The 27,487-nt window shown below is 34.5% G+C and overlaps 6 protein-coding genes across 6 annotated transcripts; 3 read left to right on the top strand and 3 right to left on the bottom strand.

Annotated features, from left to right (window-relative positions):
• Positions 1 to 133: 133 nt before the first annotated feature.
• LOC108221147 (uncharacterized) lies at positions 134 to 679 on the bottom strand. The gene has a single exon (XM_017395044.1). It carries the CDS (start codon positions 677 to 679, stop codon positions 134 to 136), a length of 546 nt encoding a protein of 181 aa, XP_017250533.1.
• A 918-nt stretch (positions 680 to 1,597) lies between these two features.
• LOC108221146 (amino acid transporter AVT6E) lies at positions 1,598 to 3,337 on the bottom strand. The gene has a single exon (XM_017395043.2). The coding sequence runs from the start codon at positions 3,118 to 3,120 to the stop codon at positions 1,729 to 1,731; it is 1,392 nt and encodes a 463-aa protein (XP_017250532.1). The 5' UTR covers positions 3,121 to 3,337; the 3' UTR covers positions 1,598 to 1,728.
• Positions 3,338 to 11,583: 8,246 nt separating this feature from the next.
• Positions 11,584 to 15,227, bottom strand: LOC108220555 (uncharacterized). The gene is made up of 6 exons (XM_017394356.2): positions 14,870 to 15,227; positions 14,660 to 14,784; positions 13,898 to 13,994; positions 13,456 to 13,565; positions 12,543 to 12,617; positions 11,584 to 11,919 (listed from the first exon to the last, which is right to left on the bottom strand). The coding sequence occupies exons 1-6, from the start codon at positions 14,937 to 14,939 to the stop codon at positions 11,869 to 11,871; spliced, it is 528 nt and encodes a 175-aa protein (XP_017249845.1). The 5' UTR covers positions 14,940 to 15,227; the 3' UTR covers positions 11,584 to 11,868.
• A 2,819-nt stretch (positions 15,228 to 18,046) lies between these two features.
• Positions 18,047 to 19,738, top strand: LOC108220846 (jasmonate-induced oxygenase 4-like). The gene is made up of 4 exons (XM_017394716.2): positions 18,047 to 18,373; positions 18,572 to 18,819; positions 18,901 to 19,222; positions 19,308 to 19,738. Exons 1-4 carry the CDS (start codon positions 18,128 to 18,130, stop codon positions 19,542 to 19,544), a joined length of 1,053 nt encoding a protein of 350 aa, XP_017250205.1. The 5' UTR covers positions 18,047 to 18,127; the 3' UTR covers positions 19,545 to 19,738.
• Positions 19,739 to 20,123: 385 nt separating this feature from the next.
• LOC108220154 (codeine O-demethylase-like) lies at positions 20,124 to 22,006 on the top strand. Its single transcript, XM_017393837.2, has 4 exons — positions 20,124 to 20,495; positions 20,784 to 21,031; positions 21,114 to 21,432; positions 21,544 to 22,006. Exons 1-4 carry the CDS (start codon positions 20,139 to 20,141, stop codon positions 21,778 to 21,780), a joined length of 1,161 nt encoding a protein of 386 aa, XP_017249326.1. The 5' UTR covers positions 20,124 to 20,138; the 3' UTR covers positions 21,781 to 22,006.
• Positions 22,007 to 23,028: 1,022 nt separating this feature from the next.
• LOC108222510 (glycerol kinase) lies at positions 23,029 to 25,822 on the top strand. The gene is made up of 4 exons (XM_017396431.2): positions 23,029 to 23,212; positions 23,432 to 23,653; positions 24,218 to 25,172; positions 25,461 to 25,822. Exons 1-4 carry the CDS (start codon positions 23,079 to 23,081, stop codon positions 25,704 to 25,706), a joined length of 1,557 nt encoding a protein of 518 aa, XP_017251920.1. The 5' UTR covers positions 23,029 to 23,078; the 3' UTR covers positions 25,707 to 25,822.
• Positions 25,823 to 27,487: the final 1,665 nt, after the last annotated feature.

Below are 27,487 nucleotides of genomic sequence, written 5' to 3'. Positions count from 1 at the left end.
AAACTAATTACACAAACAGGGTAACAAATTTTTGTTCTGATCTTGATGATAACAATATAGTACTTTCTGGTATACAAACCCGAAACCTTGCCTCTGAAATTGGTTTAAAGGACAAGGTTGATGAGATTTGATCTCAATTGGGTTTTAGATTTCGGAACATAGTATCCCACCCTGCCTCTTCAACACTACTAGTAGAATAGGATCCATCATCATCAACATAACTTTTATAGTGATCATGAACTACTATTGGACCCGAAAAGCTCGTAACCTTACCTTTTTTGAGCAAAGATCTTCCTTGCCTGGACATGACTAAGCTCTTGCTCCTCTTTGCCATAGCACTTTTGCATCTCATTTCTCTAGGAACTATAACAAGAGCTGACTCTTTTTGACGAGAAAAAGTGGGAATGTACTTAGCCAAACACCTCTTTGTTTGCTTGATGGCAACAAGGATCTTTGATATCGGTCGAGCTCTGCTTGGTGATGTCACTTTCCTAGCATGCTTGAGAATCTGAAGCCTGTGTTTGGCTATGGAGATGCCCATGCTCTGGAGGAATTCATGGTTGAAGTGGGCTATATCGTCTTCTTCTAGCTCGTTGCGAGAGAGAATGAGGCTGTATTCATAAACAAGAGTTGGCTCCATTCCGGTTTTTGATAGCCAGGAGTACCAGTCCATGTCCATTGCTGTCTTGAGTGTGCTTCTATTGGGAGAGAGTCATAGCTCATATATATAGTGCAAGAGAAGTAAGGTTTTAATAGTAAATAATATACGTCATTTTACAGGGTCTTAGTCAAAATCAGTTTTCGGGATCCTAATTTTTGTATACTCTGGCATGTTTCTCACATTTATATAAAAAGAAGTTGAAAATTTTTGGGCCCTTGAGTGTTTAAGTGTTGTTGACTTGCAGGAAAGTCTTGTCCGCCTATGGTGAGGGCCAGGCACGGCTGGACGAGAAATTTTATTGTTTACAAAACTAGAATGAGACTCTTTCATGAGCACGTAGTCTGACTTTCATGACTCTGGGTTTTTTTTTGTAAACAGTCAAGTAACAGAGATTAAACAATGGAGATAGTATTGGTTTGGTCTACTTGGCCGGATTATCTTGGATTTAAGTTTTGTTAGGCCGGCCGGTCGGCGACAGTCAGCTTTGTTAACTGAAAGTGCTTAACAACTACTTAAGGACTAAACCCTATAATTAATTATAAACTATATTATCCAGTACAATTCTTCAGACATATTTAAACACATCACTAGATGCACGCTTGTTTTATCTAATATGGGACTTAACGTTATAATTGCTCGTTTCTTAATTCGGTTCGGTCGGATATCTGTCTGTTCGGAAAATTTTGCCATTTACAGGCTAATGACTACAGGCAATCTAACCAGCCATGTTCCGCAGTTGAATTATGGTACATTTACAATGTCATTGTCAGGTAGATTAATGAGTGATAAAGATCGAAACAAAAGAACAAAGCCTAGCAAATCTTTTTGAAAATATAGAATTATATACTACTAGAGAATGTATACAGAAATCAGGAGCTCCCCAAGATTACGCTTCAAAAGCCTAGATGGAGCATCCTGTTCTTTAACTAGGTTGTCTTGCTTTAGGAATGTAGACACTGTTGGTTCTGTCTTGCAATTTTCGCAGAGCCAACAGGTGCTGCAACCTTAAACAAACTGTACACAGGATTAAGTAACTATGTACCAACTGAAATTCTCGCGGAACTAGTCTAGTCTTTGCTGGTGTTATATGCATTACCAATCAGTCCAACAATGCTGATCATGATCGCAAATATCAGCATGAACCAAGACATGAATCTCTCGCCAGGGCTCAAACGAGTGCCTTGCTTGCTTAATTTCAAAGCGATGAGTGAAGGAAATGTAAAACCTAATGAAACGGCTGTGGTTGCTCCTGTGAACTTGAAAGCTGTCCAGATGTTTGGAATTGTAGTAGAACCGACGTATAGAATCAACAGAAGGCCGCCAGTCAAGGCGAGACACCTTTGCCTACTCTCAGTAAGCGGAGGGGCTCCCTCAAACAACAAGGTATCCACTGTTTGTCTTAGGGAGAAATGGATAACAGGAAAAACAAGGATCAGATGAATAATGTAAGAAATGCGGACAAAATAGTTTAGGCCTGTGCTGTAAGGAACCCCGAGGTCTTTATCAAAATTTGTCAGCACATCAGATTCAGTATCGTTTGCAAAGATCAAATAAGCTGAAATTGCAGTTGAGGCATAAAGGAATATACAAAGTACAGTTGTGATCCTCCCCACCCGATTCATTTTCTCCGGTGATTTCCCTTCCAGCTCATTATAAATAGGCGGAACATTGAAATGAGACACATAAGCGTTTGTCATGATAGGAATTACCACCAGCAAATCCATAATTGCCTGTGTGGAACTCAAATCAGGGACCCATCTTGGAGAGTCAAGAGTCCCTTGTAAGAACTTAACAAATGCGACAACAAAAGCAACCACAATAAAGACAACTGCAAGAACTACTGAAGCAGCTGAAGTCAGGCTTAAAGAATCTATTCTATCCAAAGCACAAAGTGGTGCCAGAAAAATGATAAGCACCAGCAAAATCAACAGCTTTCTGTGATCCCAAAAGCCGTGCCCCCACCATTGATCGAAAACTCCAGCATGTTGCCAGGAACCAGACATAACATCACCCATTATAATCAAATAAACTACCAAGATACCAGCATTGTTGATAATAATACAAATTTCAGACAAAATCTTTGCATTCTTTCCCAATGCATTTTGAACAGCCTCCCCATAAGAATCAGCTTTACTTTCAACTGAGTATCTAACAAACAATTCGATACTAACTTCTGCCAGAATCCCCATCACCACAATCATAATTGTTCCTGTGATTATACCCATAATTTTCATAGTTGCAGGTAAGGCCATAATTCCTGCCCCTATGACTGTAGTTGTGAGATTAAAAACCGCTCCGTATAATCCAGACCCTTCAGTCTTGCCATGTGAAGCATGAGCTAACATATCGAATTCAAAATCTCTGTCAGAAGAATTCTTGGATTTGCGAAAACCAGGGTCACCAGACATTCTTCCCGAAGATGAGCCTTTCTTAGGAGGGGAATCAAAGCCACCATTCATGTTGTGATCATAACATACATCTACTCTGCAAATGGATTCCTGGAATCAGGTTAATTACTGCAGCCTTTCTATTACATTGACATAAAATGAACAGAGAGATAAAATGAGTTGCATGCATGAAAGATTGAAAAATATCAATCTTGAAATTTATCCTGAAAAAAAGGAAGTAAAAATTTTGAACCCTTGAGGCATGAATGAATCTAATGAGAGACTTGTTTATTTTGGGTCTAGTTGTGAAGAACAAATATTATGAACAATATACATTGCTATATCTCCGGCTTAAATGCTTCTGAGTGGCCAATATGCATGCAAAGGTAAGATAGAGATAAAAAAATTAAGAGGTAGATAAAATAAATAGTGTAAAAATAATAATTCACAGCTGATCAAATCTAGATTACTTTTTCTTAGTAGTCGAAACACAATATAATCATTATAATTATTGATGATAATATTAATATATCCTAAATAAATTTAAATCGCTTTTAGAACCAGAGCACCAGCTAATAATATTCATCAGAGCAAGATTTGAGCACACAATATGCTAAAAGTTTTAAAACTTAATATTGTTGAGAAAGTAGATTTAGAAATCTGCAGACTACTTGAAGATAACATATGGAAGAATCAGTTCATCACTACAACAATCAGGCCCTTTTACGACGACACAGGGGTGGCAAAAAAAAGAATAGCCACTTCTACAATAGTCTCCCATCAAGATCAGCTCAAATCCTCAGAAAAATTGCAAAACTGCAGATTTTCTAGTGAACTGCAACAACTCGTGAAGAAACCTTAACTATTCTTCAGGATCAATCATTCTAGCTTTGCGCTTTAACATTATACTTTTGAGTGAAGGACAAGATGCAATCAAAAGCTTTATTGATTCCAACCAGTCAACCTATACGGCTTAATCTAGCTGCAACATATAATAATTTTCTCAGAAACAAAAATTATGCATAACTAACAGTATCAGGTATAATAAAGTATCAGGAAGTCTTAGGCAACGAAGTTGAGGTTGTTTATTGATTTCTTCTGGCTTCCAAACCCTAGAGTTTTCCATCTAACAAGTTATCCTGTGATTTACAACTGGCCAAGTAAGACTATCTTCATTCTGCAAAATGATTCAGTAGCTATATCTTAGTGAATAATAAAGACAAATATAACAGCCTTACAACAAGAAAGAAGCAGATGTATCGAAAGTTGAGAAGGAATTGCCTAATCATAAAAACAGAAGAATATACGACTAAGCATGCAACTCTTGAAAAATGTGTCAGTTCTCTAGATACTAAATCCGAACAGGTGAGTGCCAAATGATTACTGAATGTAACATGTTATAGTTTCTTACCTTTGCAACATTCCCAGCAATCACCCCATAAGGGTCAAGTGTACGAGTTTGAGCTATCTCAACAAGACGACAACCTTTCACATTCCCTAATATATTCAAAGTATTGTCAACTGCTGCAACAGCCAAAAGTACGCCTTCTTTACTCAAACGAATACAGGGCAAAGCCTGAGGGAAAGCATCGTGATAAGTAAAGGTTATACAGAGATAATTTTGCACCTCAATTGAGGAAATTAAGTTCAGTTATTACCAGTAATCACTGTCTGCATTAGTAGTCATCAAGAGTTTAACATTCTCCATGTCCCAAAACTTGATAAGAAAATCATCTCCAGCAACCAAGAATCTGTTCATAGTATCAAATTGAAAAACACATGTGGCTCACTTCTCAAGACCAACGTATCTTCACTTGACCACAGCTCCAATATCACCCCATTCAACAATGTGGGATTGGCCATCTCTATTAGTCCCACTCCCACATGTAAAAAGCCTACAATATTTCCAGGAAAGTAAAGACATCAAGGATCAAGTCACCACTCAACATCTGAAAAGTATGTGGTAAGAAAGAAAGAAGTATTGCATCTTGTACTTTGTCCCATTAGCACTATAGGCCATTCGAGTGTGTTAGAATATGATCCTGGTAAGCCCTCCTCCTAGCACCTTGAGGTTTTAGGAGAATTGGTTACTTAATAGAGTGCATGATATTCCCGGTGCATCACCATTAATTACTGGACCCATATTATTGTAATGTAGCCAAGCCTTAATTTTCCCATCATCAGTGCTTGAAAAGATAAATTGGTACAAGACTCTGGAAAGTTAATCAACTGAAAAGTTCTATAATCATACATAATTTAAAAGGAAACTTTGAACTTTTCTCACCAGAAATCAGAATGCTGTCAACTTTGCAGATAAATGAACATTTTTAATCTAAGTGATGTGGTTCTACTTTCTATATATAATTACTCCTATTTCAGACCGCATACCTCATGATACGGGCATACAGAATACACAGGTGCCTCGTGACCATCAAAATTGTATTGCATAGCTCCTGTTGCAGCATGTTACCTGCACATTTCAAAACTCTTTATTTTGCATTCACAAGTTACCATCTACATGATTATAGAACGATATTATAAGAAAACAAACCTTAGCATAATTACTGAGTACATTGGTACATACTTGCAGAGATGCTGAACATGGCTCAAAGTCATGAACTCCAAGATTCTTAGAAGCATAATGACTGAGTACATTAGTACATTCTCACAGAGATGATGTTGGCATGTTGCTAGTTGAAGCTGCAAATGAAAAATACAAACGTAATAAGAGCAAAAGTAGAAGATTTTAGCAAATAACTATTTAAAAAATGAGTACCTCTGATTTATCAATGTCCGCAACCTTGAGTTTTCCATGATGGGAAACTGAACTTCATCTCCAAAAAGTTGATTTCATTTAATAATCATTCTAAGCTTCCCCGCAAATGAGACCTGGCTTGTTTGGCATCTCCGTCTCTTAGAAGGTCTGCGCACTCCCCAGAAACAGCAACAGATTAGTAACAAACAATTAGCATTCAGAGAAGATGTTTACTTTTCCTTCTTCTTTTTGTCTACATTGAAATTAGTAGTAAGCTGCAAGTAAAAATTAATCCCATATTTATAACTTAATATTTCATTAATGAATTTCCTAATTTACCCGGTTCATAATTTCATATTAGAATTTTGAAATTCTAACAAGTTATTAATTTGTAATAATTTTAGTTGCCTTTCATCATTTTGAAAGATCATACGAAAATCCACATTAAATCTTGTAGATAACAGATTTGGGCAGATTTTATGACAATTGTCAATATCTAATTGATTTCCATCAAATGTAAGAAGTATAAAAATCACATCCCCCACATAAATTTTAATCTTTATTAGCGAAACAAAGCCATCAGGATGAAGAAAGCCAGCATGATTACATTCCTCATCGGCATAATTCTATGCATCACTCAAGCAACATATGCTGTTCATTTGTCCTCTGCAACAACTGATGATCCTCCGAGCCAATGCCAGAGTTTACCAGGAAGAGACACGCGAGATCCTCTGCTACATGTTCCATCGAACTGGAGACCAGATTATGCGAAAAATGATCCGTGTTGGACTCCACAAGATGATAAGAACTGCAGTGTTTCTGAACATGTTTTTGACCCTGACCGCGGAGTTGCATCATATACTTTCACTTGTTTTAACTGTACTTATCATATGCAGTCTAGTCCTTCTGGATCTTCCTCTTCTTACTCTTGCAACAACAAGTAACCACCACATACTAATCATCATCATTTGCTATATATTCAATGTATGATAAATGAAGTTACCGATGATTATGAAGTCCATTTGGGAAGAATTATTATGCCTATTAAGACTTTTATCGATGACCTCTTGGTCAGATGGTATCTCTTTCGCTTTACTTAACGGAGATCTAAGGGTTCAAATTTTGAGTGTTCCAAGGAATATATGCATTGTCACATAATTGCCAAATACAATTAAACTAAAGCCCACTAAAAAACCAAACAATTGAATCAAATACAAATAATCTAGGGCATCACCTGAGTTATGTGATTTGAAATTTGAAATCAATTACAGCGCGTAGAGTCAAATGGGCCTTACCCGAGCTTTTAGTTGTTGGGCAAAGTTGATTAGAAAAGAGGGCCTATGCAAAATTGAACGAAAATGGGCTGTTTGTTATTGGATATTAATGATGTATGATTTTCATTGGGCTGATTGTAAATTTTAGTTCGAAATTAAGATGAAAATAATATTTCAGACGGGCGTCCATAAAACAAGAGATAGAAATTAGATCTATATCGGTAAAAATCAATTAAAATTGAAATGCATAAAATTATATCATAGTGAAATATAAAAATTCATAAATTAGACTGTTTTAAATAGTATGATTTTACAACTACCGATATGGTTCCTCGTCAAGATATAAATTGAACTGAATCGATTATTAAAATAACTAATAATATAGCATAATAGTAATATGGGTTGGATTTTATGAAGAACTCTTTACTTGAATATATTTATAGAACCATATTTCAAAGGAGTCTTAAAAAATGTGTTAAAAAATAATGGGGTTTTATATCAGATTGCCCATCCAACTCAGCAAAATATATCAAGTAGCTACCTGATCTCCACGACGACTTATTTAAACCACTAAAATACTATTATATCATTTCATTAATTTTTCCGAAAAAAATTTGACGGCAATGTTGATGTAGTAACGAAATTGCTAATGTAGTAACGGAATTACGCTAACTTCAGGATAAAATCAACAAAAAAACTGATATTTCAACTCAAACTTCTCAGGGTATCTCAACTGTAAATTCAACTTGGATGGAAAAATATAAAGATAAAGTTACTTGTTCCGTGACAGTAGTCAGTTTATGTATGATTCTTGGGAGTGTGGGATATGATGCATTTTACAAACCAACTGCTAATCCTTGATTTTGAAAAAGAAAAATTAGCAGAATGATATATAATAGTACTTTAGTGGTTTAAATGAGTCGTCATGAAGATTGGGTAGCTACTTGATATATTTTGTTGAGTTCGGTGGACAACTTAATATAAACCCAAAAATTATGTATACAATTAATTTGGACAAAAGAAGTTTCAGAACTTAAATTAACACAAATACAAAATTATCATGGAGCAGAGATGATTAAACAAATTAAATTTATAATGTGGAAATTTTCAAATACTAGGAGAAAATTTCAGATGAATCCAAGCACAATTCTTTAATATAATTAATATCATTACAAGCATAAAGATTTTGCCTCACAAGTCACATATAATATCACATTCATATTTTTGTTCAGCACAATATGGCTTTGAGCTGCAACACCAGCAAAATGATCCTGCGCACCTTTTTGGCCAACAGATTCCTTTCGATTTTACACCACCAAAGCCTATATCATTATTTCGATTTTTCGATTCGAGAATATTGCTATCGTCATGTACAGTGATAGGTTCCTTGTTAGCACCACCTATAAATTTGAAAACAAAACACATTATATTATATTATATTATATATTAATAATATATAAACGTTCAATTGAATCAGTGGGGAGTAATATACTTACACTCATGAAATGATAAATTTGAAAGAAAAAGAACGAGGAAGAGAACCGGCCAGAATTTTGTTACATTAGCCATGTAAAGAATTTTTTTCAAAACTGTGCTTATTTGAGAAAGATTAATGCAGGACTAGTGTACGATTATGGATCACTTGTGCAGTTTATATAGGAGTGAGAAATTTAGATAAAATTAAATATTTCATAATTTTATATAGGAGTGTAAAAATAAACAAATCTCTTGAAATTTTGATTAAAAACATTCCATAATTTCACATATACGTAATCTTATAGTGTATAGATCGGTGCTTTGATTTTTTGAGTGTAACTTACGTTTTTAGAAACTCAATTTACTCACAGCTCAATAACGACTACAATAATGACTAGATGTTATAAATTAAAACCACAAACACTCTGATTTTTAAATTTTCTGATTTATGTAACCTCATAGTATATAGATATGTGTTTTGATTGTTTGAGTGTAACTTGCATCCAAAAACATTAAATTTACTTGTGCCTTAATGAAGGCTATATATTTTAAGTTAATGTTCTAAACGCTCGATTTTTAAATTTAGATAATCTCATAATGTATAGATTTGTGCTTTGAATGTTTGAATGCAACTTCTGTTTTTCAAAACTCAATTTAATCACGGTTCAATAAAGGCCTGATGTTTTAAGTTAACACTACAAAAACTTGATTTTTAAATTTTGTACCGAAATTTAAATTTTCTGATTTATATAATCTCATTGTGTATAAATCTTTAATTTGTACATTATGATTTAAATTTTCTAATTTACATAATCTTATAGTGTATAAATTTTCTGATTTATATAATCGCATGGTGTATTCTTACAAACTTAATTTACTTGCATTTTAATAAAGACTAATTTTAAGTTAATGCTACAAATTTTTGATTTTTAAATATATATAGATCTCGACTTTGATTGTTTTAGTGTAACTTGCGTTCTTAAAAACTCAATTTACTCACAGCTCAATAAACAACAGATCTTATAAGTTAATACTACAAACACTTAGTTTAGGTATTTATGTAAATTTTAAAAAAGTACAAGTTATTCGACCTTTGTATGTTTAATTTTAGTCATACAATATGCATTTCTGATTCTCATTCCCATCTATCATCCAAACACTCCTAACATACAAGTCCGAATTATAATAACTCCTAACAAAAGTATAAAATATATTTGAAAAATCCTAAAAATATCTGATTTTTTAGGTAAAGTTCAAGTATGTTTAAACCTAATATTTTAAATATATAAAATAAACCTAATAGTTTAAGGTGAGAAATCAGTAACATTCAACTACTTGGAACCTATATATATACCTTCCCTAATCAAATCCTAATCTTTAAGAACTAATCATCATTCCAGTAAAGCCATCATGATGAAGAAAAACAACATGATTACATTCCTCATCTTCCTGTCTTTCATTTGCATGGTTCTAGGCATCACTCAAGCAACAGATGCCATTCATTTTACCTCTGCAACAAATTTGTCAAGTCCTGAAGAACCAATGTCTCCTCCAATAACTGCTGATCCTCCAAGAGGCTGCCAGAACTTAACCGGAAGAGACATAAGGGATCCACTGCTAAATGTTCCGTGGAACTGGAGACCTGATTACGCGAAAAATGATCCATGCTGGACTCCAGAAGATGATAAGAACTGCAGTGTTGCTGATCATGTTTTTAACCCTGGCCGCGGATTTGAGTCGTATACTTTCACTTGTTTGGACTGTACTTTCCATATGCAGTCTGGTCCTTCTGGCTCTTCTTCTTATTATTACTGCAACAATAAGTAGTTAATTAACATACTAATTATACTTAGTGTTACTTGTAATTGTTCTCAGAGGGTTTGGCTGCAATCTGCATGCCTTGATTATTCTCTCGTTCGACTTGTACTATGTATTCAGTGTATGATAAATAAAGTTCTTAAAGATTAAGTCATGTTTCTTATGTTATGATTACAGCATTTCCTCGCTACTTGCTCGTACCTAGACTAATTATTAAACATAACCAATATATCATCCCACCGTTCTGACCATCTACTTAATCTAGATTAATCATGTAGAATGATCAATACATCATCCCACCGTTCTGGCCACCTACTTAAATCCGTATTACTCTTACGAGCACTTTCAGTTTCAACTCGTGCACTCCCATCTAAACATTTCCCACGAGGTGTTTATTGATTAACCATCAAACAGAATGACCAATACATCATCCCACCGTTCTCGTCACCTACTTAAATCCGTATTGTTCTTATGAGCAATTTTTGTTACAACTCGTGCACACCCATCTCAACATCTCCCACAAAGTGGAAGATGATTAACCATTAAGCACTGATGTGCAGAAAAATTGGAACTCTTTCATTTTTATTTTTAATTTAAGCACTGATGTGGCTTAATGCCTGAGATGCATAGATCTTGTGATAGACCATACAGTTCCGCTTATCTTTCTTTCATTGGGAAGTTGAAGTAGTTGGATCATGAACTTGGAGCGCCCGGGATCCATGCTTGCGTCTTAAATGTTACTTTTGCATCCCTCACTTCTCAGGGCTCTTCTCCCTACATATTACATACGTGTGTGCTTCTAGGAGGTGTCTGGTACTTTGGTTCATAATTAATGATTCCAATCCGGTTTACGAGAATTGAAACCTCAAACCCATGTGCCGGTGTTTGAATTAACAATTTTGTAATATGGAATGGTGACCTCAATCCTATTTGAAGGGTAAATAATTCTTTACACTTCCATGAGATACCCATTGCTATACCCTGATTCCCATACCTTTCATTTCCATTCCTGATCCCCTTAATCCATTGTCATACCCTGATTTACATACCCTTCATTCCCATTCCAGACCCCCCTTAATCGACTATACGACATCATCATGGATGACAACTATCTAATGATCTTCGACTCCTCGGAAGTAATTTAAGAGAATATGTCCAGACGAAATACTAGCAGCATGAATTGTATTTGTATAACTGCGGCAAGGATAGAAATTCAACTAAAAAAATGTACTCACATTAACAGAGCAATGCTGCATTAGTTTAGCCCTACAGCGAAAATAAGCACACCAGAGTAGAAGATACAGAATTTACATAATAAGCGCTACACATTGCTTATCCTGTTGTTACTCATCCGCTGACAACTTTTTCTAGTTTCATCTAGTCAAGTTTTACATATTTGGGAAAGAACCCTAATGCTATGAAATATTTCTTGCTGAAATGGAAAGCTGAATCATATTTCAAAGCTTCAGTGTTGCACTAAAATCTTGCAGACTCAGTTTAGTCAACTGGAACTTCTACCTCCATCTTCACGCCCGGATTGCCAAGAATCTGGAAGTACAATATAAAAAGGAAGAATTATAAACAGGACAATCTCACTGACCTATTAAGGGTAGATAATGGTAATGTTATAGCCTGCATATTATGTAACATGCGACAGAATAAAATGTTATGCAACTGTACTGCTTAAAAGATGTATTCGAGAATATCCTGGGATAAATAATTTGGTTTCCAGATGGATGGCTTATGCTGGGTAGAGATCATACTTTATCAGTTTCACCTCACCCCAAAGCACTATAACTCAAGCCAATACTAAGAAACTGCTTTAATCAGAGAAAGCTGAGCAGTTTCAGTAAGCACACTACTGTAGTATTTGTCCCTTACGCACATGCGTTCACTATGTATTCCAGTCGACCGTAGCTGCTAATAAACAAAGTTATGTTCAACTTCAAATGTAGCCTTTATAAAATAGTAGTGTGGTTTTTCAATACATACCCTGACATTCTTTTTAACATTACAGACATCCGGCCTCCAGTATCTAAGTAAGATTATATTACGTAAAAAGTAGGTGCATTAAAATTTAATGTTCCCTATTTGCATATTAAATTTCTCCAATACATCTTTTGCTTCTGTAAGTTACAATCATAAAAAAAAATTCTAGAATTTGCAAGTACCTTTATGAAGTCATCCAATAATAATAGAGATTCCCTTGTATAACCAGCTTCCTTCATGACTTCATTCAGGACTTCCTGCCAAAAGTGCAAAACAGAGTTAGCAAGGACCTTCAATTTATTTTGTATGAACACTTGCTACATGGGTCAACTTTCCGACTGAGCAAAGTATGAGGTTCTATCCAAGCTGCTCAAATTTTCACTAAATGACACATGACCCAAACTATTAATTATTGCACCACAAAAAACTAATAAAGAGCATTAAGCATTTTATGAGACTGTCGGATGTGGAAGAGCATGTTTCAAGTTCACAGCTAAGGTTCAATATCTTGATTCTTGAGGAGTTGATTGAAAAATAAACCAATAGAACCTGTGGCTCATACTGCCTGCTAATATAGCGTCATATTCTTGTTAAAGAATGGTAGGGCTGATGATTATCACTGGCACATAGAATAGGCTGCTTTATTAACTTACAGTAATGAATAAAAGGATAGATAAGATCATGATACACATAAAATGCGATTAATTTATTAATGTTTCACAAATTTTCACAAATACGTATAACTAGGTACTATGAAGCAAACTGGTGGAGAGGATGTTGACATAGTAACCAAAGTAATGATAGGAGTATAGACTCTTTCAGTGATGACGAAAATATTATCATATCTTGTGCCCATCAAATGACCTTACAAGTTTCTAGTACATCACAGCCACTTCACTAGCATATGGAGTACAGCAAAATAATTGTGAAACTGCCCTGGCTTATTTAGACCAGTAGACCGTGATCAGGCAGCTCTGAAGACAGAGTTTGATCATGGTCTTCTCTTTCTAAAGGTAATTTTGTGGGATGTGAGATGCTATGAATGCAGAATGCATGCAATCAAGTAATGACAAATAATAAATATTGGTTTTATACCTCTCTTTGATCATCTGACATATACGAGCCAGTCAAATCCCGAAGCACTTCTAATATGTCCTTGAAAGATACTTTCCCATTATAATCTACATCATATACTTTGAATATAACTAGAAAAAACAACATAACATTAAAAGTTAGTCTGCTGTATGAATCAGGAACTGCATAAAAAACAAGTTTTCCGAAAAAGCACATAATTCTTGTCAACATGTAAAATCATTCAAGCGCTGTAGTAATCCATAACTTAACAAAAATGGATGTAAGAAGTCATACTTTCACATATCGCACCATAAGTAATATGTCAATTGTACTCAACCCCAACCCCACCAGAAATGTATCCGGAGCTTGTCACCAACAATATCACTTAACTTCAGCTATTAACTACGATACAATTGCTGTGTTACAGAATGAAACATAAACAATCAAAGTCAACTATACTCACGTTCGATTTTCTGCTTCATACTTGCTTTAGCACTAAAAGCCGATAAGAAAGCTACGAAGTCCTTAAAATTTAAACCATCCACCATCTTCACTAGCCTCTACAAAAATCACGAAACCAACACAATCATATTTCAAACTTGCCCCCAATCATATCAATCAAAATTTATAAACAAAAGTGACAAAAACAAATTCCAAGAAACCAAAAACCCATCAATGCCTCATTCATTCTAACACAACTCAGCTAACTAACAACTACATTTATCAAAAAAAAATTAACAACTACATCCGTCCCACTTTACGTATACTTTTTGCTATATACACATACTTCAATGTTCGGTGGAGGCACTTTTATATACTCCCTGTTTCGAAATAGAGGTCGTTTGACTTTTTGATACGTACTTCTAAGTCATTTGACCGCATAGTTAAAATCATTATTCTTAAAATTTTCTCTTTTCAGAATAAAAATATATGATTAATATTATAACTCAACAAAAGGAAATTATAAAAATAATAATTTTAGCTATCGACCAAAAGAATCAGAAATGTGTGCCAAAAAGTCAAGCGACCTATTTTCAAAATGCATTAAGTAACATAGTTTTGTATATTTTTGTTTTGTACAAGAATTCAAAGTTAAAATTTTTATTGAAAAATTACGAAAAGATAAAGCGTGCAAAATGTGAAAGGATCACCTAAATTCGACAGACGGAGGTGGTACAAAACAGGCCTAAATAATCAAGAATACAATCAGGAGCAAGTAACTAACCTGAGACAGTAGGTTCATCGAAAACTCAGGCACAGACAAAAATTCATCAGCAAAAATAAAACCCTTTGAAGACCTATCAAGCTGGCAAAACCTCTGATACAGAGACACTATTTCTTGCTGGGAAACTAATTATTTCATAAATTAAAAACCAGTCACAACCACAAAAACATTAAAATATATTTAAAAAAGGCCCAACAAAGAAAAGCTTACAGAGATTATTGCAGTGTTGCTGGACTTCTTCAATATCATACTGAGTTAGCTTTGATGTTGCAGTACCCATTTATGGTAATTATCTAATAATAAAATTATAATTAAGAACTTAATTTAATTCTAAAGAATTAAATTTTTTGCATCAAGATTGCAGCTTGGGATGATATTGATAAAGGGTCATGGGTATGGTGTGTATATATACACACAGATGTGTGTGTATGGACACAGTTGATGCTTGCTCCTATGATGAAAGCTCAAGCTCTATTATCGAGGTACTAGAAAGCCCCCAAGGTGATTCTTCCTAGAATCCTATCTAAGGTGTCGTGACCGAGGAAGTTTTTAATTTTTTATGTTTGTTTTCCGAAGTACTCTCTCCGATATTTTAATATATTCATGCAGCTTATCACAATTTTTTTTTTTTGGGACTGAAATTTACTATCTTGAGAAAAAATAATGAAAATTATATCACTACGAATTATTTTTTACGGGGGTGTATTCGATTGGAATTTTAATGGATTGTTTTTAGTCTATGGATTTTAATGGACTGTATGAGATTTTGATTTTGTGCGGATTCTTCATAAAATATTGCAGAGTTGATAGGATTTAGGTACAATGCTTCAAAATCCCATTGATTTTGATGGGATTTTAAAAAACTTAAAATACACTGAAGAATGCCACAAAATCCATCATTTTATGAAATGAAAAAAATCCATCAGCATTTGAATACCATCAGATTTTAATGAATTTTAAATAATCCCAATTGAATACCATCGGATTTTAAAGCATAATTTAAAATCCCAATTGAATACCACCAGATTTTGTAGCATAATTTGAAATCCCAGCTGAATACCTCAAGATTTTAATAGATTTCAAATAATCTCAATCGAATACCCTCGGATTTCATGAATTGCAAGAAAATGTTTTAAAATCCCAATCTAATACACCCCTCTTAGTTTATTTTAATATGCAACTTTAAGATTTTGAAAAAAACGAATAAATAATTTATAATGTTTAGTCAAAAATTGGTCAATTTGACTACTTGATTAATTCTATATATTATAGACCATTTCGGATTGATTTTTTCTTTTTTTTTTTTGACAATTTAGACTTATATGCTTTATAATTGAGTATCTATTGTAATACTCTTCGGGGTGAGCTAGAGTCAAACTCGTGTGTTGAATTCAGGTGTTTTAGGACAATACTATATAAACATTAAACCCGGACTATCTGATCGTGCTCGATTGATTATTTATATATATCTAAGAAGGTTAAGATAATATTATGTAAAACAAAATTTATTATTTCAAAAATTTTCTAAATAAAAAGTTAATTCCTGTATTTTTTTATCATAAAAGTATTAAAGAAATAGATTTTAGCCACGAAGTCAAAATTCGTGAAAGTATGTTATCAATACGCTATTCTATTTCTCTTATACTCCCTCCATCCCAAATTAGATGGCCCCGTTGACTTTGGGCACACAGTTTAAGGTTCATTGACCGTATAGCTACATGACTTATTTTTAAAATTTTATTTTTGTAAATAAATATTTAAATATGAAATTTTTATTTACAAAAGAAAAAATAAAAAAATATATTTCGGAAGTAGACGGTCAATGCACCTAAAGTTACGTGCCCAAAGTCAACGGGGTCATCTAATTTGGGATGGAGGTAGTATATGTCTAGCTACACACGCAATTAGAATGAGTCCAGATTGCAACTAGAATGAGTTCAATACAATTTTTCCACAAATCCAGTTTAAAACTTCGAATTTTTTATGGTGTGCTCATTGGAATATTAACTTTTGATTGGTAGATGGATATTAAATGTTGATGGTCCCCTACATTAACACGAATTCCACCAATCAAATGAAACCATTTTCACGAGAGTTTGTGCTTTATGGGCACATAGTAGAAAACTGTTACTCCCTCTGTCCCATTTAATTGTATACGTTTCTTTTCAACTACTCGACAAGCATTTCAATGCTCTTATAAAATATAGTTCCGTAACTTATTTTTGAGATTTTCTTTTTCTGAATAAAAATATAACATCTAAACTTTAATTCAGAAAAAGAAAATTTTAAAAATAAATTACACAACTACATTTTACAGGAGCATTAAAGTCCGTGGCCGTGCCGCGTCCCCGTCCCCCAATGTATACTACTCATGGGGACGGAGGGAGTAAAACTTATGATCAAGTTCAAATCATAATTTAAAATATTCAATTTGGCATTGTGATTTCTTTACTATGTGAAATTTAATGAGCAGATTTTGTGAAATATTGTTTGTAATGATATTTTGTACTCAATTCAAATATTCAAAATTGTGAAAACTCATAACTAATATTGAGTTAAAAATGAAAGAAACTCATTTATCAGTATCGATTTGAAGTAAAATTTATGATGTAAATAAATGAAATTGTTTGTGAGTTATTCAAAGTTGAATCATAAAATTTCTTCAAGCTATTTAGATATGACGATGATAGAATTAGATTTTCAAATTATTCGACAAACCAGCTCATAAAATACCTATTATCTGGATTCGAGTTATTCAGATACGATAGTACAGAATTCGATTTTCAAATTATTCAACACGCGAGATTCGTGAGTTTAATCGAATTTCTATTTAGTCATATATTTATATTATATTATTACATAAATATTTAAATTTTTATATATTAAATTGAATTAAAAGCAAGCCAATCATATCAAATTCGAGCCAAATCAATTCAAGTTCGAACCTATTTCAGAAATATCGAACTCAGGCTTGAATTTTAACAATTTCCTTTTTTTTTCGCGAGGACTCGAATTTTTTACTTGGGCTCTTTTACACCCATGGCCATGACACAGCCTAGCTAGCAAGTTTGTCCATTACATGATTATCAGGGCCGTCAGTTATCATGGCTGAAGTAACAAATTTTGTCAGTACCCAGACAAGATAAGATCCCATCATGTACTAATCATTTGTGCACTGAACTAGATAATACTCCCTCTGTTTGGATATAATAGTCGTTTGACTTTTTTGCACACACTTTTAAGAGCATTGACCGCACATGTAAAATTATTATTTTGTGAATTAAAATATATCACTAATACTTTTATTCATAAAAAGAAAATTTTAAAAATAATAATTTTAGATGTGCGGTCAAAGCTCTTAAATGTGCGTGCAAAAAAGTCAAGAGACTAATATATCCAAACAGAGGGAGTACTGTAGTAAAAAGAAGAGTGCACTTGCTAGATCACACTGAATTTTATCAAGAAGTCATGGCTGGAACACAAGAAGCAGAGGTGTTACTGTCAAAGCGAGTCCAAGAAATGGTCTTAGATGGTGAGGAGCCACCAGCACTTTACATATGCAGACATGGTGAAGATACTGATGATTATTCCACGGTATCTCAGATTCCGGTTATCGATTTAAGCCTTGTGTCACCTTCTGCAGCATCAACAGATATAAGCATTGAGGAACTGCAAAAACTCAGATCAGCTTTGTCGTCTTGGGGATGCTTTCAGGTCAGATATCACATTACATTTACACACTTGTAGTTAGTCGTTGGATATCTAGAACGTGACTGTCTCCTTAAAGCGTATTTGCATGTCTGGGGATGGGAAATTAGTACTTGCCACTTAAAATTGAACTAATTATTAAAGAAAGTCTTAAGTGTATCAAATTTTAATATGAGAACTCTGTGATTGTTGTATTATCTTCAGGCAATAGGTCATGGGATTTCAAGTTCATTCCTTCATGAGATGAGGAAGGTCGCGAAAGAGTTCTTTAAGCAGCCAGTGGCGGAGAAGAAAAAGATAGCCAAAACTGTTGAAGAATTCGAAGGGTATGGTGCAGACCCTGTCCCTGAAGAAGGACAGCCTCTTGATTGGTCGGATCGTCTTGTTCTTGAAGTACACCCTCCAGATAACAAGAACTACAACTTGTGGCCAGAAAAGCCAGAATCATTCAGGTGCCTCAACTTATAGCCACAAGTCCAGTTGTAAAATTGTATTATGGTTTTATCTCCTTAATGTTTTCATTTGTTGAACAGAGAAATTTTAGAGGACTATACCAAGAAAATTAAAATGGTAGCAGAAGTCACATCTGAAGTCTTTGCAAAGTCACTGAATCTTGATCATAACTGTTTTCTGGATGAGTTAGGTGATCAGGCAACAATAACCGCGAGGTTTAATTACTATTCTTGTTGTCAGAGGCCTGATCTTGTTCTCGGCCTTAAACCACACTCGGATGTTTCAGCTTTCACCATGATTCTGCAAGATGAATCAGGTCTTCAAATCCGTAAAGATGACAAATGGTTTACAGTTCCAAAAAATCCTGATGCTCTTATATTCATCTTAGGGGATTACATGGAGGTAATGTGAGAAGAGTTTGTTAAGGCAAATTTGCAATGCATATAATAAACGCTCATATTTATATGTATTTCTCTTGTACTGACAGATAATGACGAATGGAATATTCAAGAGTCCGGTGCATAGAGTACTGAGTAACTTACAGACGGAGAGGATTTCTATTGCCATGTTTTACAATCCTCCAGAAGATATAGAAATTGGACCACGAGATGATTTGGTCAATGAGGAAAACCCGAGGTTATTCAAGAACGTCAAAGGTTATGTTACAACATACTTTCAATATTACCAGAAGGGGCAGAGAGCAATTCATACAGCACAAGTCTGATTATACTAGAGGATCTTCTTTGATGTAGTCATATGTTGCAATGTGGTTTGCTTTAGTATGTTTTTCTTTAGTATGTTTTTCTTCCTTATGCATTAGTTTTCGTTCAATGTAATAAGGTGCATGTACCTATCTCTTTCATGAGCAAATTTGCAATTTACATATCCAGTCTGGAAAAACCGCTTTTCTTTTGAGTAGTTTCTGTGCTAGTAGGTATATAGCAACCAATGTTCCAAATGAAAAATCTGCAAGCTAGATTAGAGGTATCATTGAGCAACTACTACTTTGTTTGCTGAATAATAATTGATTTGGTTTATTGATTCAAGTTTTATGCGGAATCTCATGTCTGTTGGAGCTTCTTCATTACCAGCTTCAGCAAACTGAGGGTCAAGGCAAAAACATACTATTGATATATGTATTATATCAAAACAAAAAATTTCAAGTCATTTTTCCTTAATATTTTCAAAAAAACATCTGTTAGGTATCTTGGACAATCGATGTCCAGTACTACTCGACATGATGATCACATCACGGCTGTCAGCATTGAAGTAAGAAATTTCGTCAGTACAGACAAGAAAAGACTCCCACGAAGACTTTATGGCACAAATGAAAGCTACTTATGATAAAGTATTTACCATTTATGCCCTGATGTTGATAATAAAAGGAGTGCTAAATCACACTGAGTTGTACCCAGAAATCATGGCCAGAGCAGAAGAAGCAGAAGTGTTGCTGTCCAAGCGAGTACAGGAAATGGTCTTAGATGGAGAGGAGCCACCAGCACTTTACATATGCAGAGACGGCGAAGATACTGATGATCATACTGGTAATTCCACGGTATCTCCAATTCCTGTTATTGATTTAAGCCTTGTATTGCCTTCTGCAGCACCAACAGATATAAGCATCCAGGAATTGCAAAAACTCCGCTCAGCTCTGTCGTCTTGGGGTTGCTTTCAGGTCAGCATGTTGTTAGATATCCTAATCGTTCAATTGTTAAGTAACCAACTCTCTCAAAACCGTAAGGGAAACCTTAATTGGATTATGTACTATATTAAATACTTAAGTCACTTCCCTAAACCGAACTTTAATATTATGTAAAGTAGAAGAGCTTCAGTGAGAAATTTGTAATCCTATACCTTAAAATGTGCACTCAGCACAAAATTGAACTTGTATATTTCCAGAAAGTCACATGTTAATGTATCAAATTTTACTGTTAAAACCTGTTGATTCTTGACATGTAATCAGGCAGTAGGTCATGGGATTTCAAGCTCGGTTCTTGATGAGATAAAAAAGGTCGCAAAGGAATTCTTTGAACAACCATTGGCAGAAAAGAAAAAGGTAGCCAAAACTGTTAAAGAGTTTGAAGGATACGGGGCTGATCCTGTCCCTGAAGCAGGTCAGCCTCTTGATTGGTCCGACCGTCTTGTTCTTGAACTATACCCTCAAGATAAAAGGAATTATAACTTGTGGCCTGAAAAGCCGGAATCATTAAGGTGAGTTCACTTATACCCTCAAGTTCAAAGTTTGAAATTATTATTATGGTTTATCTACTTAAACATATTTTTTCTCGAACAGAGATACTCTAGAAGAATATGCCAAAGAAATAAAAATGTTGACAGAAGTTATGTCCAAAGTATTTGCAAAGTCGCTAAATGTGGATCAGAACTGTTTTCATGAGCTAGGTGATCAGGCAACACTAACTGCGAGGTTCAATTACTATTCTTGTTGTCAGAGGCCTGATCTTGTTCTCGGCCTAAAACCACACACAGATGTCACAGCTTTCAGCATGATTCTGCAAGATGAACCAGGTCTTCAAATCCGTAAAGATGGCAAATGGTTCACAGTTCCAAAATTACCCGATGCCCTTATATTTATCTTAGGGGATTACATGGAGGTAAAGTTTTGAAAAAACGAAGAAATTTTCAATCTCTAACAGTTGAAAAAGGCAAATCAACAGAACATTGTAAAAGACTTGTACTAAAATGTATTGCTCTTTTACTGACAGATAATGACAAATGGAATATTCAAGAGCGCGATGCACAGAGTACTGAGTAACTCACAGACTGAGAGGTTTTCTGTTGCCATGTTCTACAATCCGCCTGAAGAGTTGGAAATTGGACCGCGAGATGATTTTGTTACTGAGGAGAACCCGAGGCTATTCAAGAATGTCAAAGACTATGTTACAACATACTGGCAATTTTACGAGAGGGGACAGAGAGCAATTCACACAGCACAAGTCTGATAATCCCAGAGGATCCTCTTTCATCTAGTCTTATATTGCAATTTGCTTTGCTTTACCATGTTTTTCTTATGTAATGTGGAACTTGCTGTTCCACAACTATAATAATGCATGCCTGATGCCTCATATAATTGTACTTGCAGGCAACAAAAAAGGTACCTATCATGTTGTCGGTTATTGGAAATACATGACATTCAAATATTAGTATAAAATTGAAAATTTAAAATGACATTTCGGATCATGTAATTTGAAATCATTTGAAATGAAATACATTTTCACGAACCCAATCTTTTAAGTTAATTGATTTTGAAAAAAATCAACTTAGACAAGAATATCATAACTAGAAACATGATACCAATTACCAAGTTTGTTCTCCAGTGATGCATGCACATCGACGTCAGTGAGTAAAAGAACTCATAATTTCAGCATTCAAGAATATTTTCCAGAGTCAGACATATTTTTTGACAAGTCCTGCACAACTTCTTCTGTATAATCCATGGACTATCTCTTCTTGCTTGCATCTACTGGGGCCGTGAAGGAAGTTAGAAGCCAGTCAAGACTTATAAGTGATTAGCATGTTTGGGAAATAAATAGAAGCTCTAAGAGAAAAGTTAGCATTTGTAACTTCTAAAATATGCTTCTGCGTTTTTACACAAATGAGTCAGGAAAAGCAGAAGCCAACTCTTTTGAAAAAGAACTTCTTTCACGTTGCCAAACAAGCACAATATTTCAAGAAAAAAAAAGGGAGACTATATAATTAATTTTATAAAAGATATTCTCAACCATCAACATCTTCCCCACAAAGAGATGTATTAATGTCACAGTAGTATTATAGTCACAAATGTAGCAATCAAAGATAAGGTTACGTTATTATCATATCCTAACATTTTCATTTGAACGAGAATAAAATCAAATTTGCCATATTTTTCATGTTGGAACCGAAAAATATTCAATTGTTGAGTATTTAAACAATACTCGATAGTTTAGTGATAAGGGTTTATGACAATTTACAAAGTCCTTCATCTCCTTAGTGTTACGTACTTAAGTACTTCACGAATATCAAAATTAGCAAAGAAAATATACATGATATTTTACGAGAAAGGGTAGTATCGTTATCCTACACTAATGGAATCCTCTTGGCAACCCAAAAAATCAGGGATTTCTGTTTTTTGACAATAATTTGATTCCGTATAATACTACTTTGATTTATGACAAAGTCATGAATAACCTAAAAAATAATGGTACCAATCAATCTTTACAGGCAAGTAATATTTTGAGAAGAGACAGAGAAGAATAACAATATGTCAAATAAAACTGCTTTCATTGGTTCACTGGATCAGGGAACTACAAGCACAAGATTCATCATCTATGATTCCACTACTAAGCCCATTGCTTCCCACCAGGTTGAATTCAATCAGTTCTGTCCTAGAGCAGGGTACTCACTCAACTCATACACTTGTGTCCGGACACAGTCCCGACTGAGCTGCAAAAATAAATGACTTTGTCGTGAAAATAATAGTATAAATTTTCTTTAAGCAATAAAAATTATTGGAGTATTAGATACCTCAGTCTAGTTTCGAAATCTTGATTCTGTCACTGTGTGGTCGTGTTTTTTATGTTGTTTATGAATATTTATGTGTGTGATTGTGTTTAGATGGGTGGAGCATGATCCGATGGAGATATTGGAAAGTGCAAGAATATGCATGGCGAAAGCTATAGACAAGGCCACAGCTGATGGACATAATGTTGATAGTGAGTTGAAGGCCATTGGTCTCACTAATCAAAGAGAGACTGCAGTCATATGGAGCAAGTCTTCTGGTTGCCCTCTTCACAATGCCATTGTTTGGATGGATATTCGTACTAGTGCCATTTGCAGGTTCGTGTTCTTTTTTCCTTTTTTCTTACCGCCTGTTATCTTGTACTCCCTCCGTCCCACCCAAATGTTTACACTTGGGTTAGGCACGGAGGTTGAGAAAATAAGTAAAGTAAGAGCGTAAAGGTAAGAAAAGTGAGGATAGTCTGGTGGGATTGATTGATATTTAATGCTAAAGTAGGTATAGTACGTGGAGAGAAGTAAGTTTTGATGAAATGTAAAGAATTGGATGGGACATCCAAAAAGGAAGTGTAAAGAAATGGTCGGAACAGAGGGAGTATGTTTACTATTCGTTTATGATCTTGATCGTTGTTTTGAAATTTTTTGAACAGAGTACATGACTTTAGTTTTATGAAGAGAGTCTCAATTTGGCTGTAGTCTTTTATCTTTGCTTGTGTTGACTAAAATTATTTGAGTTCACAATTTTTGAAGTTCGAAATGCAATCCTTCTGTTAAATTGTTTGAAATTTATGAGTTTGAATTTTGTAGAGTTATTTAGAACATTGATGACTTGAAGACTAGGGCATTTGTCATACTTAGATGTAATTGCTTTTTGACAAATTATAGGAGACTTGAGGGTGAACTGAAAGGAGGAAGAAACCATTTTCTAGAGACATGTGGCTTGCCGATTAGCACTTACTTTAGTGCCATGAAGATTTTGTGGTTAATGGAAAATGTGGAGGAAGTAGGCAAAGCTGTGAAATCTGGTGATGCTATGTTTGGAACAATTGACACCTGGTTGATTTGGAATCTAACCGGAGGGATCAAAGGCGGATTGCATGTCACTGATGTCTCAAATGCATCCCGGACAATGCTCATGAACCTCAAAACACTCAGCTGGGATGAACAAATTTTGGAAGAGTTAAAAATTCCTGCTGGAATTTTGCCTAAAATAATTTCCAACTCTGAGATTGTGGGAAACATAGCAATCGGATGGCCTACTACAGGTATTCCTATTGCAGGATGTCTAGGCGATCAACACGCTGCAATGCTGGGGCAAGCTTGTAAGAAGTGGGAAGCCAAGTGCACTTATGGTACTGGAGCATTCATCTTACTTAACACCGGTGATGAGACTGTTAAGTCAAGTCATGGATTATTAAGCACAGTAGCTTTTAAACTCGGCCCTCAAGCTCCCACATCCTATGCACTAGAGGGCTCCATTGCTATTGCTGGTGCTGCGGTCCAGTGGCTTAGAGATAATCTTGGTATAATTAGTAGTGCAAGGGACGTCGAGAAACTTGCAGCAGAAGTTGACACCACTGGTGGAGTCTATTTTGTTCCAGCATTTAATGGACTATTTGCTCCTTGGTGGCGTGAAGATGCTCGTGGTGTTTGTATTGGAATTACCAGGTACACAACCAAGTCTCACATCTGTCGGGCTGTGCTTGAAAGTATATGTTTCCAGGCAAGAGATGTATTAGAATCAATGAATAAGGATGTTGGTAAAGAGGACAGTGCCTCAAAATTCGTGTTAAGGGTTGATGGTGGTGCTACTATCAACAACCTTCTGATGCAAATCCAGGTCTGCTTTCTCAATGAGTGACTGTTGCTATTCCATTTTTTTCTCTACAATACTATATCATTTGATTATTGTGCAAGTAAACCTTTCATTCTCTGATTCTTGTTTGTTTAGCATTATGCATCAGTGTATTTTAGTTGATTTGAAGTAGAATTAAGCACAAGTTATCTTGAGTATTCACGTTTAGGCTCTCCAATATATTAGTTGGTACTTTCTTTGTCTCTCATTCTTTTTTCTAGGATCACTAAAGCAATGCCTTGTTTTTGTGCATACGATCACTATGAATTTCAGGCAGATGTGCTGGGGACTCCGGTAGTAAGACCAGCCGACATTGAGACCACAGCACTTGGAGCTGCATGTGCTGCTGGATTAGCTGTTGGAGTTTGGACAGAGGATGATATCTTCTCTAATAGTGAAAGGATGAAGATAGCCACTACGTTCCAACCAAAGTTACCAGATGAACAGAGGAAGAAGAGAGTGGATTCGTGGATTAAAGCTGTTTCAACGACCTTTAACTTGGCTGATCTAGCATTGTAATCGACTTTATAGCTTACAACATTTTGGAGCAAGCTAATTGTAGCTCATAGTGATCAGTCTGAAGGTTTTGTTATAACTGCATTCATATTCGAAACGGAGTCTTTTCATTTACTAAATTTTTATGGATGCATTGCTTCATTGGATTGAAACATAGCCTGCTGGCCTGCTCTTAGTTGATCTTGGTATGGAGAACAGTAGAAGAATATGAAGGGCAATTTCATGTAGATAAACCAAATGTGAAGTAAAAAAAAGTTAAATTTGTTTTACTTCAAAATAAAATAATAAAATAAAAAATGAGCAGAATAAGGATCCTATGGGAGTTGCAAAAGAAAGGGTAACTCAGAGAAGCTAATGGAGTTGCAATAACTAACAAACAAGAATAGACCAGAAAATATTATGAACTGAAAAATGGCAGAAAGTCTGGCCATGCAGACTCTGTGTTTGTTCATGCATGTCAATTTTATTCCCACACGCAAACTAAAAAGGTCAAGGATTTTCAGAAATCGGGATCACTTATGTATGGGAGTAATTTTCCATATTGAATGAGAATACTACCTTTTGATTGGTGGATGAATAATAAATGTAAATGGCTCCTCCTGCATTCACATCATTTTCACCGATCAAAACGAGTCATTTTCATGAAAGTTGTGCTTATTGTGTGCCTTGGACACATTAGAAAGACCGTTTCTATATTAATTCATTTCTCATCAACAAAATTGTTGATTCAGGTTTTTATATTTTCTAGAAAAGTCAATATTGATTATGATATTGGGTTTGGAAAAATAAATGTGATATTGTTTGTCAATTATTTATAATTTTCTAAAAGATTAACCGTCATTATTTAAAATATTATAGATTAAAATCAAAGACCTTGTAAGATATTAATTATTATTATATCTTATACATCTTAAATAGTGAATGATGCTCCATATATTAGTAAAAATTATTATAAATTTATAATGATCAAAATTTTAAAGTTAGATCATGATTGGAATATGATTTCAAAACTTTTGTCTTAAATTATACATTTTAATCAAACTTAAATATTTAAACCAAAAATTTAAATGTCTATTCATATTTTTATACAAATGATTTTTACATCTTATAATAAACGAATAAATTGTTTTTCAACATAAATTTCAAAAATTATACCAAATATGATATTATAATTTATTTATTTATATAATTTCTTGAATTATCTAAAAGTCACTATCCACTTTATTTGGTCACTTCACCTATTTGAAATCACTTCACTCAATATTTCTAGAGTTTTAAAACATTTTTTATCTACAAAATCACCACAATGAAGTACTGCACCAGAGATAAATGGATATGTACAGCATAATCAGCATTAAAACCATCGTTCGAAGACAAAAGGTAGAAAACAGGTGAACTGACATGATCTCACGTATGAGTTATAACCTCCCCATTTTTAATGTTCTAGCTATGCTTTACATGCATATCCAAATCCAGTTACATCAACATTTGCTCAATGGTCTTCACAATTACTGTGAGTATCAAACACATTCTAACTGTATAGTTTGTTCGCATGTAAAGCAGTTAAGGATTGTTGCTCTCACTTTCAAAATAGTCACCACTTTTTCAAATCAATATCTCTACGATCTTTGTCTGTTTCAATTTACTGCAACTAAAATATGAGCTATCGTAGTCCTTTTCATTTACGAGCTCGAAGATTACTGATTTCTGTTGAGCGTTGGCCCTCTTAATTATGAAGGCTGAAATGTGTTTATAGAGTTAAATTCAGTGATCATATCATGAAC

Source organism: Daucus carota, chromosome 5 (assembly GCF_001625215.2).
Source record: "Daucus carota subsp. sativus chromosome 5, DH1 v3.0, whole genome shotgun sequence".
NCBI lineage: Eukaryota > Viridiplantae > Streptophyta > Magnoliopsida > Apiales > Apiaceae > Daucus > Daucus carota.
This window is presented reverse-complemented; position numbering and strand designations above follow the sequence as displayed.

What these genes read in the sequence shown, in the direction of transcription:
- LOC108221147 (XM_017395044.1), bottom strand. Translation starts at nt 679, where the DNA reads ATGGACATGGACTGGTACTCCTGGCTATCAAAAACCGGAATGGAGCCA.
- LOC108221146 (XM_017395043.2), bottom strand. Translation starts at nt 3,120, where the DNA reads ATGAATGGTGGCTTTGATTCCCCTCCTAAGAAAGGCTCATCTTCGGGA.
- LOC108220555 (XM_017394356.2), bottom strand. Translation starts at nt 14,939, where the DNA reads ATGGGTACTGCAACATCAAAGCTAACTCAGTATGATATTGAAGAAGTC. An exon ending in GCAACACTGCAATAATCTCT is followed by an intron (nt 14,785 to 14,869) that starts GTAAGCTTTTCT and finishes TGAAATAATTAG; the next exon opens with TTTCCCAGCAAGAAATAGTG. An exon ending in CGATGAACCTACTGTCTCAG is followed by an intron (nt 13,995 to 14,659) that starts GTTAGTTACTTG and finishes TGATTTTTGTAG; the next exon opens with AGGCTAGTGAAGATGGTGGA.
- LOC108220846 (XM_017394716.2), top strand. Translation starts at nt 18,128, where the DNA reads ATGGCTGGAACACAAGAAGCAGAGGTGTTACTGTCAAAGCGAGTCCAA. An exon ending in CGTCTTGGGGATGCTTTCAG is followed by an intron (nt 18,374 to 18,571) that starts GTCAGATATCAC and finishes TATTATCTTCAG; the next exon opens with GCAATAGGTCATGGGATTTC. An exon ending in TCTTAGGGGATTACATGGAG is followed by an intron (nt 19,223 to 19,307) that starts GTAATGTGAGAA and finishes TTGTACTGACAG; the next exon opens with ATAATGACGAATGGAATATT.
- LOC108220154 (XM_017393837.2), top strand. Translation starts at nt 20,139, where the DNA reads ATGGCACAAATGAAAGCTACTTATGATAAAGTATTTACCATTTATGCC. An exon ending in CGTCTTGGGGTTGCTTTCAG is followed by an intron (nt 20,496 to 20,783) that starts GTCAGCATGTTG and finishes ACATGTAATCAG; the next exon opens with GCAGTAGGTCATGGGATTTC. An exon ending in GAAAAGCCGGAATCATTAAG is followed by an intron (nt 21,032 to 21,113) that starts GTGAGTTCACTT and finishes TTTCTCGAACAG; the next exon opens with AGATACTCTAGAAGAATATG.
- LOC108222510 (XM_017396431.2), top strand. Translation starts at nt 23,079, where the DNA reads ATGTCAAATAAAACTGCTTTCATTGGTTCACTGGATCAGGGAACTACA. An exon ending in CAGTTCTGTCCTAGAGCAGG is followed by an intron (nt 23,213 to 23,431) that starts GTACTCACTCAA and finishes GATTGTGTTTAG; the next exon opens with ATGGGTGGAGCATGATCCGA. An exon ending in CGTACTAGTGCCATTTGCAG is followed by an intron (nt 23,654 to 24,217) that starts GTTCGTGTTCTT and finishes GACAAATTATAG; the next exon opens with GAGACTTGAGGGTGAACTGA.